The sequence below is a fragment of the Heloderma suspectum genome, chromosome 7, assembly GCF_057233095.1.
Source record: "Heloderma suspectum isolate Gila_16-S chromosome 7, 16-S_ref, whole genome shotgun sequence".
NCBI lineage: Eukaryota > Metazoa > Chordata > Lepidosauria > Squamata > Helodermatidae > Heloderma > Heloderma suspectum.
The window spans coordinates 64,788,082-64,801,110 of NC_139464.1; the positions used below are offsets into that span (position 1 = coordinate 64,788,082).

The 13,029-nt window shown below is 42.2% G+C and overlaps 1 protein-coding gene across 28 annotated transcripts in view; it reads left to right on the forward strand.

The window, feature by feature from the left end:
• Positions 1 to 13,029, forward strand: part of OSBPL8 (oxysterol binding protein like 8) — a 112,961-nt gene that overhangs the window by 11,905 nt on the left and 88,027 nt on the right. For 27 of the 28 annotated variants that reach the window (XR_014784395.1, XM_084810429.1, XM_084810440.1 and 24 more), the window contains exon 2: positions 4,141 to 4,229. Coding sequence is in view for 7 of the 28 variants with exons in the window: in XM_084810420.1 (XP_084666546.1) it covers positions 4,188 to 4,229 (42 nt within the window). In the remaining 21 variants the exon portion in view is untranslated. Of the gene's footprint in view, positions 1 to 1,608; positions 1,683 to 4,140; positions 4,230 to 13,029 lie in introns of those variants that run through there. The other variant, XM_084810426.1, reaches the window with a different exon arrangement.

Genomic DNA, 13,029 nt, shown 5'->3' on the forward strand with positions numbered 1-13,029 from the left:
ATTTCTGGCCTACAGAGCTTTTTCTCTTTAACTGAGTAGGAGTGGAAATATCTGTTATAATATGGCCAGCAAAGTAATGGCTACTTTGGAGCCCCTCACAATTAATTCCCAAGTGTGCAAGTCCTGTGTCCTGAAGAGATAGATGACTAAACTTTTAACACTTCAAAGCAATGTGAAACTTAACTATCCTACTACTTAAAATAAAATTATATGGTTTTTTTGCTTAAACTTCATTTTAGTAACCAAAACACTATATACAATGTAGCTTTGATACGTGCCTGAAGAACCCCCCCAGTTCTTCCCCATTTACATCTGGCAACACAGATGTGGTCTGAACTGTGGTGGATTTAAAACAATTCATAGCTGTATAACACTTTTTTGGCCGCGGTGGCTTAGTGGTTAAGACGCTGAACTGCAGACCAGAAGGACAGCAGTTCGAGACCCAAGTGCCGCGTGACGGAGTGAGCTCCCATCTTCAGTCCCAGCTCCTGCCAACCTAGCAGTTCGAAAGCAAGAAATTGCAAGTAGATAAATAGGTACCGCCTCGGCGGGAAAGGTAACAGCGTTCTGTGCACCTCAGTGTTCAGTCATGCCGGCCACATGACCATGGAAGCGTCTTCGGACAGCGCTGGCTCTTCGGCTTAGAAACAGGGATGAGCACCGCACCCTAGAGTCGGACACGACTGGTTGGGGACACCTTTACCTTTTTATAACACTTTAGCATAATACAACGGGACATGGGACCTAATGTTGCTCTGTTTTTCCATTGTCTCTTGCACTTCACAGTACACAACCACGGTTGTTCCTTATGATGTCTGAACTGAGGAACCCTGGTTTATGGTCTCATTCCAAAATAGGATCTGATCCAGGTTTGGTGGGAGCCCTTGAACCACAGCTTCATGGTTCAGACAACAAGGGAAACTATAAGTTACCAGGATATCTTCACAAAGCTGGCTGCACAAGGGGAGAGAGAAGGGAATGGGAAAGCCAAGGAAGGGAACTCCTAGGCATGCAGCTTGTTTATGGCTTACTGGCCCAAGATCCTAATGTCTCAGTTGTGCCTCAGTCTGCAGTGCCATGCACACTTTCAGTTACTTGGGAAGTTAGTTACTTCTGAATAAAAATGAGTAAGATTGGGCTATTAACTGCATAAACATTTGTTGATCTGTGTTTATTTATTTATTTATTAAATTTCTTAATCACCCATCTGGCCGGTCACCCGGCCACTCTGGGCGATGTACAGCAATACAACAGTTTTAAAACAATAAAATTCTATATTAAAACATATTTCTAAGAATACCCTAATGCACCCTAAATGCCTGCCTGAACAACCATGTTTTTAATGCATGGCGGAAGCTCATTAAAGAGGGGGCATGGCGGAGTTCCCTAGGGAGGGAGTTCCACAGAGTGGGTGCTATGACAGAGAAGGCCCTCTCCCTCGTCTTCACCAGCCTAGCTGTCCTGGCTGATGGGACAGAGAGAAGGCCATCCGAGGCTGATCTTGTTAAGCGGCCTGTCTGGTGTTGCTGGAGGCACTCCTTGAAATAGGCTGGGCTGGAACCATATAGGGTTTTAAAGGTCAAAACCAACACCTTGAATTTCGCCTGGAAAACAACTGGTAACCAGTGCAACTCCTTCAGCACAAGAGTGATGTGATCATGCTGGCGGCTGCCTTTAATCAGGTGAGCCGTGGCGTTCTGTACCAGCTGCAGCTTCTGAACCATCTTCAAGGGTAACCCCACGTAGAGTGCATTATAGTAGTCTAGACGAGAGGGCATCTACTACCGATGGGAGCAGGTGGTTGGGAAAGTAGTGGCGCAGCCGCCGTATCAGATGGAGTTGGTACAGCGCTGTCCAGCTCACAGCTGACACCTGAGCCTCCATGGACAGCTGGGAGTGTAAAATGACCCCCAGGCTGCGGACCTGGTCTTTGAAGGGTAGTTGTACCCCATTCAACACCAGGGCGACATCCCCCAGCCTCCTCTTGTCTCCTTCCAAAAGTATCTCAGTCTTGTCAGGGTTCAGTTTATTCCTCCCCATCCAGCCACTCACCGTCTCCAGACGTTTGGACAGGGATTCTATGGCCAACCTTGGTGAAGATTTAAACGAGAGGTAGAGCTGCGTGTCATCCGCATATTGATGACACTGCACCCCAAGCCTCCTGGTGAATGCCCCCAGCGGCTTCACATAGATGTTAAATAGCATCGGGGAGAGGATGGAACCCTGTGGCACCCCACAACTGAGCGGCCATGGGGCCGAAACCTCCTCTCCCAGTGCTACCCTCTGGTAACTGCTGGAGAGAAAGGACTGGAACCACTGTAACACAGTGTCTCCAATGCCCAACCCTTCCAGGCGGTCCAGGAGGATACCATGGTGAACGGTATCAAAAGCCACTGAGAGGTTGAGAACAAGGAAGGAGCATTCGCCCCCATCCAAAGCCCTCTTCATATCGTCCACCAAGGCGACCAAGGCCGTTCCTGTCCCATGCCCAGGCTTGAAGCCCGATTGAAATGGATCTAGATAATTGGCTTTGTTTTGTCATTCTCAAATAGTTACAAATAGGCTTTTGATTTCTTTGTAGAATTTTGTGCTTGTGTGTGTGTTGACAGAGACTGTGGAAATAATGTTTCCTGCTGGGATGTATGTTTCTTTTACCATCATGATTCTTTGATCGCAAAGATTAAATAGTTTAGGTACTGCAATTTCCTTTGCATGTTGTTAGCAAAAAATGTTTGGTATAGTTTCTTTTAGGGCAGAGGTGAAAAATTGTATGCTTTTCTGGCACTAGTCATTGTCAACGTATGCCTCTTGCCTCATAGCAAAAATATTTACTAGTCCATTAAATACTTTTGTGGAACACTGTTTATATCTAATACAGAGAATTGTGGGGAAGCCACAGCTTTTGTAGGCAATTTACGTATGGCAGCAGATCATGTATCCAGTTGTTGAGGTTAGCAAACAGGGTATTCAGAACTGAATTGATGTGAGAAAAGCTCCACAGTACTATTTCACAAGTGTTTGATTCATGCGAAGTTTGTTTACAGATTAAGATAGGGGTAACTTCATGTTAGCCCGTAAATTTAAATCAGCGAAACAATTCATGAAGCAATATAAAAAGGATGAGAAATAACATGGGAGAAATATAGATGTAATGTTAACTACACTTTATCCCATAGTAAGAATTATCTTGCTTCCTAACTCTGTGCTCCTTTTTATAAATAAAATGGAATATACTGGGGCGGGGGGCGGGGGATATTTTTCGGTCCAAGGACTGGAAACCTCTGCTAGCATGTGAGAATGGCCACCCTGCTCTCACACATTATTCACACACATAAACACCCTTCCCAGACCCATCTCCTCAGCTGATCCATACAAGTCAGCTGCGAGGCGGGGGGGGGGGCATTTTTCCTGCTCAGTACTGAGAGAGGCTTCCTTTCTCAGCACTGGAAAGGGAAAAGTCTTCAATCAGCAGCTGATCAGCGATAACAACTTTTGCCTGGGTAAAAAACTGACAGGCCAAATGGGGAATCCCCCATGGGCTATATCCGGCCTGCAAGCCGGAGGTTCCCCATGCCTGCCCTAGAATAATTACATTAATACCTGGCATGTAGTATATGGGGCAGTTGGTGCACCAAATTGCTTCTTCTGGACCAGATTGTTACCAGCATTGAGGAAAAGCTCTTTCTATCCCTGTATGTTTCTCCCGCAGTGTTGCTGCTGCTGTTTCCTTTTTGTGGATGGGATCTTTTATACCATGTGTGATTTGGTAAAATTGAATAACATCAGTTAGGAATTCTGAAATTTATTCTAGCTTATTTACTGAATCACCAGCTAATTTTCTTCTTTATATCTTCTACTTATTTATTTAAATTAGAAGGGCCACATTTTCAGTTTATTACAAAGGCTATTATTAATTAGTGAACCGTATTCAGTCTTTTTGTATAAACTTTATCCACCATCTTTCTTTGCTAATCAGATCAACAGTATATTCTCTGCAAATACTGCTAATTTCTGTTTTTCAGAAGTAAAATGTGGTGCTGGTGAATGTGTGTTACTGCATTGCTCTTCAAAGATAGTTTGCTTTGAATATGTTGTCTATATCTAATAATTCATAGTTAATTTCTGTGCGGTTTTTTGTAGACGGAAGAATGGAAGAATTCTAAGTGAAAGACAAACTTGGTTTCAGCATGGAGATTGCTTCGTTTGAAGGGGAGCCCGATAGAGTTTCGGTGAGTAATTTTTGTGCAAAATGGTTGGTAACTGATAACCTAAAAGAAAAGAACACTCCTCTAAATTGTCAGAAGGAGCTTTTTTCTTTTTCAGAAAAATGCCTCCATATATTTGTACATAATGCTTAATTAAGTCTCCAGAGACAAAGAATTGTAGTAAAAATTATAGACTGGTGTACTGTTGGTTTCTCTTGTTGAAGGTGAAAGCAAGAAAGTGGTGTCTCCAATGTCATCTCAAGAAGTGAGTGGTAAAATGGGAGGTAGCAGGCCTCCTCTATTCCAGTATTTTGAAATAAGGGATATTCTAGACTCATTTTTCTAAATATATTTTTATATATAAAGAAGCAGAACCGCATGTTTGCTTACATCTGCTAACTTGGGCTTTACATCTGCTAACTTGGGTTGTATCCAGTAGTGGCACAGTGCTAGTGGTGTTGTACAGTGCTAGAACTAATGATGTTGAGCTGGGATAAATCAATGCTAGTGCAACATCATTAGCATTAGCTAGTACAAAGGAAAAAGCAGTGACTTGCCGCTGAGACTTTTCCTTTGCACTAGCAAGTGCTAATGCTGTTACACTAGCATTGGTTTATGCTAGCTCAGTGTCATTAGTGTTGGCACAGTATCAGCACTGGATACTATCCTTGAAGTACTTGGTGGGGAAAATGTGCTCATTGACCAGGTTGAGACAATCAGTGGGGAAAAGAAACCATGGTGGCTTCTTTTCCCCACCCCACGTGTGCTGCTCACGCACCCACCATTTCCCTAATTACCCTTGCTGCAATGCAGGTTGCCGTGTTGTCCGAACCCAGTGAAGAGCATGCTGGGGGTGGCTTGTAAACCACCCTGCAACCCATGGCTTGTAGGGGTTACAGGGTGGTTTGGAAGCTATTCCTGTTGTGCACCTTGCTGGGTTCGGATGATGTGAGGGTTCGGATGAGGGTAATTAGGGAAGTGGCAGGCATGTGAGTGGCATGGGCAGGGAAAAGAAGCCATGGTGGCTTCTTTTCCTCCATTGATCATCTAAACCCAGTCATTGTTAAAAATTAGGATTGAACACAACTACAAGCAAAAATGCAAAAGACATGGGGACCAGTACTTAATTCAGTAGAAGAATGGTCCTGGATATGAAATAATGTTGCAAAAAAGAAAATTGATTAATGTTAACTTATGAAACTTAATTTTATAAAATTTCTCTGATCTTTTCCTCCACCTAAACTGAAGCATATATGCAGTCTATCCCATTTTAGCTGCTGGCATCAGTCTTGTTACATGGACCACTTGCATACTTTCCAGTTATGTAATGTGTTTGAGAATTTCTGGAAACAGATATTTGATGTGGTTAACAATGACATGATATATTGTCTAACATGATCCTGAAATTGTACTTTTGAGTTGCTTAAAATTCTGTTGCTGATGAGAATGTAGTTAATACTTTGCTTACTAACCACATCATAAATCTGCATTGCCTCTTGTCAGAAAAGTGCTGTGATTCCATGTAGCCTTGACAACATATTACAGGAGAGCTAAAAATGGAAACAGTAACTCTTCTGCTGAAAATACATTATGACAATGACAAATATAAACCTTCCTGATAATTTTTGTTATTGTAATTTGTATTTCCATGTGTGTTCCAACATTTTAAATAAAAACATAATAGAAGATAGTAGCCTCTTCCTTAAATGCTGCCTAATGCTGTTTCTCCATCTAGAGCTATTCTGAATGACTGAAATTATCAGTGCTTCTCTGTTCGTGCTATAGATAATTTTATTCTGACAGTCTTTCTTTTCTTTCACTCTCAAGCTGCTTTTTCATCACTTAGGGTGCAGTCCTATATCCACCTATCCTCAATTAACCCCCATTGAATATGGTGGAACTTAAGTCTGAGTAAACAGGATTGTGTTGTTAGATACAATTGTCACATTGAAAATAGCAAGGTTTTCTTCCTTGGAAACAAATGTGTGAAAGCCCAAGAGTTTACTAAGTTGTTTAGCTCCAGGGAGAGTAAAATAATCCCTTGATTAGGACCAATCAAAATTCTCACGGTGGCATGCTTTTATCAGTGGAATAAAAAATATAGGAGCTGTTAAACATTTACTGTGAGGCCTTGGTCTCATTAACAATAGTGAGTGAGGGTCCACTTTTTTTAAAAAAGCAAAAAGCCATGAGGTATGATCTAACATTGTGATTTATCAAGAGAGAGTTAGCCTGGCAGCCTGGTTAAAAATTAGTTTTCCTTATTTGCATTTCTCAGTTTCCTTCTCTGACTTAATCCTATGCACTTTGTGGTTCATGGTTGGTAAGAAGAACACAGGAAAAACATATTTCAAATCAGTGCCCAAAGTGGATCTAGGTCTGAAATCATCATCATTATAAGCCAGTGTGGTGTAATTTTATTTTAGAAATTGTCTATGCCAGTCTTCCTCATCCTGGTACTCTCCAGATGTGTTTGTCCACAACTCCCATCATCCCCAGCCAACATATCCAGTGGGAATGCTGGAGGATGATGGGAGTTCATTTCATTTGTACCCTCCCATTCCACAAAGAAAATGATATTCAAGGTGGCTTACAATCATAGGAACTAAAACACTTTAAAATTAAAACTTGATTTAAAAAGTCATTAAAAACATTAAAAATGCAATTCAAAACACAACACTAACAATAAGAACAGCACCCCACCCAACAGATCAGCTTACACACCAAAGGTCTGCTCGAATAAGAACCTCTTTGTCTGGTGGCGGAAGGACAGCAGGGAGGGAGCCAAGCTAGCTTCCCTTGGCGGGGAGTTCCACAGCCTGCGAGCAGTCACTGAGAAGGCCTTCTCTCACGTCGCCACCAAACGTGCCTCCGAAGGTGGCAGTACTGAAAACAGGGTCCCCCAAAAAACCTTAAAACCCAGGCCAGCTGTTATGGGAGAAGGCAGTCTTTCAGGTAGCCTGGTCCCAAGATTTGTACTCCAACACATCTGGAGAGTGCCAGAGACTCTTTTTCATAGAGATCTACACACAACCCCCTTTTCTATTCCCTTTACACTCACCATAGCAACCTCTGACAGCTCCTTTGGCAGCTGTCAAATGAAGCTGCAGTTAGTGCTAAAGGGTGCGAAAAAGGAGGTGGCTTGTAGATCTCTATGAAAATAACATGCCGGGGGCTTGGACAAGTGGGGATTCAAAGCAAGGCATCCCCAAGGGTTGGGGCAATACTTAAAACCCTGGGGCTCACCCTGCTAAGGATGATCCTCACCCCTTTTCCCCATCTGTCAACTGTCAAAGGCTCTAAAATTAGCCTATATATATTCTACTCTTGTCAGTTAGCTTGTATATCTGACAGCTGAAACATACAAGGTACCAGACCAGGCAAGCCTGTCTATTTTGGACAGTCAGAATTGCGCATCTGTGCAACTCCCAAAATCCGTCAAAAAACAATAATTAAAAATACAATATGGGGACATTTGTGCACATTACTGGGGCTAATTTTTTATTTTTTATCCCCAATTTGTTCAAATTTGGGGAGGGAATTTTTTTTAAAAGCTAGGAACTGCAACTTCTGTCACCAAGTCCCCTGGGATACCTGCTGGGGCCAGGAGGAGGACCAAGGGGAGAACAACCCACAGTCAGCCCAGTCATACGTTGGGCTCGCTATTGGTTGTTCCAATGACAACCCACAGTGCATGGCTTATTTCGCAGGGTCGTTGTCGTGTCATGTGAACTCAGCCAATGTCTGCATAGTTGAGATAGACTCACGTGCTAGAATGCAGTTCTTCATATAAAAAGTTAGAAGAGTGGGCTAGACAAGGGGATGCTTTGGATGAGCTTCCTCCTTAGCCATTAAACTCACTGGGGTCTGTGGGCTAGTTGCTAACTCTCAGCCTGACTACTTCAGAGAATTGTGATGACAACTTTGTATGGGAGAACCATTATATACTACCCTTAGCTCCTTTGAAGAAGGGCAGGATAAAAATATAATACCAGCTCAGATGGAAAACTACTACTTCAGTGTCTGTATTCAGATATTGTTAACTAGAAGATGCTTAAATATTTGTTCTGTAGCTTTTCTAAAAGAGGAACAAAGGAACAAGAGATTTTCGTGCCCACTATCTCTATTAACTAGTTTGTTCAACTTGTGACTCACCCAGTTGAAGGCAGCCTGCCAAGGGCTCAGTAAACCTAGAATAGCTGCCTGTCTAGGAACTGTAAAATATGAATGGCAGACCACAATATATGACTGATGGAGTCAGCTTAGCGGGTTGCACGTTGTGGTCTATTATGTATAAAATTCTAAAATGTTATTAAACTTAGTGTATGGAAAAATAGGTCCTTATAACAGTTCTTTATAAGTCAGAAAACATTATTATAGAGAACAACAGGTATAGGAAGAATATTGTGCACAAATGTCTTGGTTGTATAGTACTAATTTGCTTGGCAGCTTTCATGAGAAGCTGTAGCGCAAAGGTTGGATAAGTGGCAGATCAGGCATCTGATTAAATGAGCTATAGTCCATGAAAGCTTATGCCAGAATGAATTTGTTAGTCTTTAATGTGCCATAAAACTTTGTTTTGAAAGATCAGGGCCAGACCTGGATTTCTGTTCCCTACCTTAGACATTTCCAATCCAGTAATGTTATAAAGGAGAGAGCTTTCATACACAGCTGGGCGGCCAGGTTCTGTACTCTTGTATAATTGTCACTGTCTTTTGAACTGTCTTTAAACATAACCGCCTGCCACCATACTAGAGCCTCTGTGAGTGTTCCTGCTTTCCTGCTGAATTTTGACTTGCCGTCTTCTAAAAAAAGATCTGTTTGACCTTGGGCTGTGGTGTGTGTTTTTTTCAGTCAGGAAAATCTGAATAAGTGTCATTGTACAACAGAGAACCTTACAGTGTTTCACAACTAGAATGTTTCCCCTTTTTAAAACTTCATAACAAATGTTAGTATAAAATTTAGTATTTTAACTGTTGTCCTAATCCAGCAGTAGCGATCCTTATGCAGGAACAGGCTTGAATGCTACAGATGTGCTGCTGTGGGGGAGATGTGCAATAGATTGCTGCAGGAAAGGTAAAATACATCCAGGGATGGTGTGACATATGTATTTCCTCATGCAGAAATAGCCCATTTAGTTTCTTGGTATAATTGCCTGTCTTAGATAGTTACAGTAATTTATTTGATTTTTATATTTTGTCGGCCATTTCAGAAATCCTTGTGATTAAGAGGAAGGATATAAAGCAATAACTAACAATGTTTAAACAGATTCAGCACTAGCAGCAACATGAAAACCCTATTAAAAACTAAAGGTGGGGAAAAGAAGCATATTCCATTTTTCACAAAATGAAATATCGGGGAGCCTGGCAGATAGACTGGAGTTCCAGGGGTGGGCCACTACAACCAAGAAAACCCAGCTACTTGTTTCCCTTTACCTGGCCTCTGAAGAAGATATTAATGGTTCGCCATGTTCATGTGGTCTTTTAGATAACCTAGTCCCAAATTGGTTTTAAAGTTCAAAACATTTGAATTGACTGGAAACAAGCTTGTAGTCCGTATAGCTATTGAATACTGACAAAGTATGTTCTCCGTTATTAGAACCAGATTGGGCCCAGGCAGGTTCATAGAGGTTTAGGTGTTTCTTCAGATAATGTGGTCCCAAGCTGTTAAAGGCTTTAAAGGTGATCATCGGCATGTCAGATTGGCCCCAAAAATATGCTGGCAATCGATGCAGCTGGTACAGAATCAGTGTTGTATACTCTGATTGCCTAGCCCCCCTAAGCAACCGGGTGGCTGCATTTTGCAGCAGCTGAAGCTTCTAGATTATCTAGATGAGGTAAGTCCAGAGCATGAATAACTGTAGCAAGGCCTGTTTTCTCCAGATAGGGATGTATCTGGCAAATTGGACAACTCTGATAAAGGGCACCCGTGGTAACAAATACCACCTGCAGTTCCATAGATATCACCAAGTCCAGGACAGCCTCCAAGCTGTGCACTTGGTCCTTCAGGGGGAGTGCAGCCCCATCTAACACTGGTCTCACACCACCATCCAGATCAGCAGATTTCCCTACTCACAGTACCTCTGTCTTATCTGGATTAAGCCTCTAGTTTTTTTGCCCGCATCCATCCCAAAACTGCCTCCAGACACCTGTTCAGGATTTCCACAACCTCCCTGGAACTAGCTGGAGGAAACAAGCAGTAAAGCTGTGTGGCATCCACATGTGGATGACACTTCATCCCAAACCTCTAGATGACTTCTCCCAATGGCTTCATGTAGGTGTTAAAAAACATGGGAGATAGGATAGTACCCTGAGGCATGCCAAAGGGTCATGTCTATGAGGCAAAACAGGAGTCCCGCAGCTCACCTGAGGACCGATAAAGGACTGGAGCCGTCAAAACACAATGGCCCCCCAGTTGTACCCTAGCTACACAACCCAGAAGGATCCCATGGTTAATGGTATAGTAGGGTGCTGAGAGGTCCAGGAGAACTAACAGAGTTGTGCTCCCTCCATCCATTGCATAGCATAAGGTGACCAAAGTTGTTTTCGTCCAAAACCCAGGCTGGAAAGTAGATTGGAATGAATTCCAATAAGCATTATCATCCAAGACTACTTGGACTTGAGAAGCCGTTACCTTTTCTAATATTGTAAGAATGCTACATTAGCTACTGGGCAATAATTATCTAGAATCAAGGGATCTAAGTTTGGATTCTTCTAAACAAAGTTTTAACTATTACCTCCTTGAATGCAGTGGGAACCATGCCCTTCCTCTCCATCGCAATCCTGGCATTCAAATTGGAATGAATTTGAGTGGTTTTTGTCAGCAAAATATCATGCAAATTGGCCATGGTGAGCTTTGAGGGTTCTGTCTCCTGCTTCTACAGAGAACAGGCTTTTCATCACTCAAAAAACCTCCACTGGCTGACATTGTGAATTCACAATGGTAGCAAAGAGGTGAAATGTCTTCATTGCCATCACTACCACAGAGTTACAATGCTTACCTATGTTTGATCGTGCTTGTCACATTTTTTGCCACCTGTGTTCTAGCTATCCATCCAGCATTTCATAGGCATCAGCTCTTCAGTATAATATGGTGCTGATAAGGCTCTACAGTTGAGTTGAGGATGCCTGGGAGTGATTGTGCTGATAACCTGGGTCATCTCCCCATTCCAAGCAGAGACCAGGACCACAGCAAAACATCCAGCTAATGTGGCAGGAAACTTTCAAGAGACCTTGGGTAACCAGATCCATCAACCTCTGTGGGTGAAATATCAAAATTAGTCCACTACCCCTGTAAGGGCTAGGAGTGGTCAATAAATCAAACTTGAACGGGTAATGATCTGTCCATGATAGTGGAGCTGTTTCTAGCTCCCCCATTCATGGATCATTGTCCCTAAACCAGTACAAAAAAACAAAGTCCAATAAATGTCCTGCCATGTGGGCTAGATATTGAGACAGCACTAGGTTGTCATAGTGGCCATGAAATCCCAAACCACTCCAGATGAGGTGGCCCCAGACCAAAAGCCTTGGAGTTCTCAACACCACTTCCCAAACCATCTGTCAGTTCAGGCAAGAGACTGTTAGGCAGCAGGATGGACAGTACACCAACAAAACCCCTGTCCTGTCTTGAGTCCCCAGCACTCACTACAGATGCTCAAAACTGGCTGACTGTTGGATAGGACATCTCACCAGGGAAATTAGATCCTTTATAAATCGTACCCTACCCCTCAAGCCAAACTTGGTGCTGCGCCTGATAACGTGGTGGACACATCTAGGAAAGATTTAAACCTCCTTCATCCAAACAGGTCTTCTTTATGCATACTGGGTTAGTAGCCTAGCTTTACTGTTTTGCACCAGTTCGTGTTGCAGTGTGTGTGCAGTTTTCTGCTGTACTTGTGGCTTATTTGATCAGGATATTTGAGGTCCTGCTGTGCAGTGCTAAAAGTCTAGTAGTACACTGCCCAATATTAAAAGTTGGTTTCACCAATTTGAATAACTTGTACATCACTAGAAGTTTGGAGGGAGAAGTGTGAAACTTGTTCCCTAATTTCCCTGTCCAACCCCCCCCCCGCCCCCCGCCGCCACAAGTAGGCCTTTTTGGTGTAAAATCTTATTCACTTAGGGAACAATCCCATGCATATTTAGACAGAAAAAAGTCTTACATTTCCTGGATGCATCCCTACTGATTTTGCAGGGCACTTTGTGTGACTGCAGTATATACTAAGCACCAAATATTTCTCCTCTTTGTGTTGCTTTAGTTCACCTTGCTTATCAGAATCCAGTAAAAGCATTTGTATTTTTAATATTGCCTAATTGAAGGCTTACCGTTGTATACACTGGAACAATGCATTAAAGTTGCTGGTCTTAGATATGGTTGCTGTATTGTCTTGGCAGCTATGGGCAGTAACAACAGAATTTTAATAATTTTTATTCCTATTAGGCTGTGGTTCTAAACCATTCATGGATTGCTGTTAGTTATACCTTTGGCTGATATATCTGTTAAATCTAATTTAAAACAATGATATAATAAATTTCCCCATGCAAACTTTTTTTACACAGGATAGTACACAAATACTGTAATTTATTTGGGCATTTAGCTTGCTTATCCTTTTTCATGCTAAAATAACCTTTTATTTAAATTGATGTTGTAGCAAACTTAATTGTACTTTGCAGGAAAAGAAGAGATGCTAGGTTCTCTCAAGATACTGTTACATAGTAACTGCATCAAGAAATGACATTGGAAGTAAATGAATGCGAAAGCCACTGATGTCCGTCACATGTTAGTTTGCAAAGATTTGGGATACTGTTCTAATATTGTTCTAATC